Genomic DNA, 454 nt, shown 5'->3' on the forward strand with positions numbered 1-454 from the left:
GTGTCTCCTCCCTGTCCCCATTTCTGTCCCACAGAGCTTGGCCTAGAAAGCAGCTTGGTCATGGAGACAAATGTTTGACAAAACCCACAGGGAGGGGACTTTGCCTAAAGCTTCTGTGCTCATAAAGTTTCTTCTATTTGTTGAAGGTCAAACTCCTGCAGAGATGTCCTGCCAGCAGAGCCAGCAGCAGTGCCAGCCCCTTCCCAAGTGCCCCTCATCGCCCAAGTGCCCCCCAAAGAGTCCAGCACAGTGCTCCCCGCCAGCCCCTGCTGGCTGTGCTCCTGGCTCCGGGGACAGCTGCTGCCTGTGCCACCACAGGCACCACAGATCCCACAGATGCTGGCTCCACAGCTCTGACACCTGTGACAGTGGCAGTGGGTGGCAGTCTGGGGGCTCTGGGTGTGGCCATGGCTCCAGGGACTGTTGCTGACCCGGGATCCTGATGCTGAGACAA

The 454-nt window shown here is 58.8% G+C and overlaps 1 protein-coding gene across 1 annotated transcript; it reads left to right on the plus strand.

Moving 5' to 3' along the window:
• Nucleotides 1–163: 163 nt before the first annotated feature.
• Nucleotides 164–430, plus strand: LOC115938124 (late cornified envelope protein 3D-like). Its single transcript, XM_031021390.2, has one exon. It carries the CDS (start codon nt 164–166, stop codon nt 428–430), a length of 267 nt encoding a protein of 88 aa, XP_030877250.2.
• The last annotated feature ends 24 nt before the right edge of the window (nt 431–454 follow it).

Source organism: Leptonychotes weddellii, unplaced genomic scaffold, assembly GCF_054177405.1.
Source record: "Leptonychotes weddellii isolate Sample4059 unplaced genomic scaffold, ASM5417740v2 HiC_scaffold_73010, whole genome shotgun sequence".
Classification (NCBI taxonomy): Eukaryota; Metazoa; Chordata; class Mammalia; order Carnivora; family Phocidae; genus Leptonychotes; species Leptonychotes weddellii.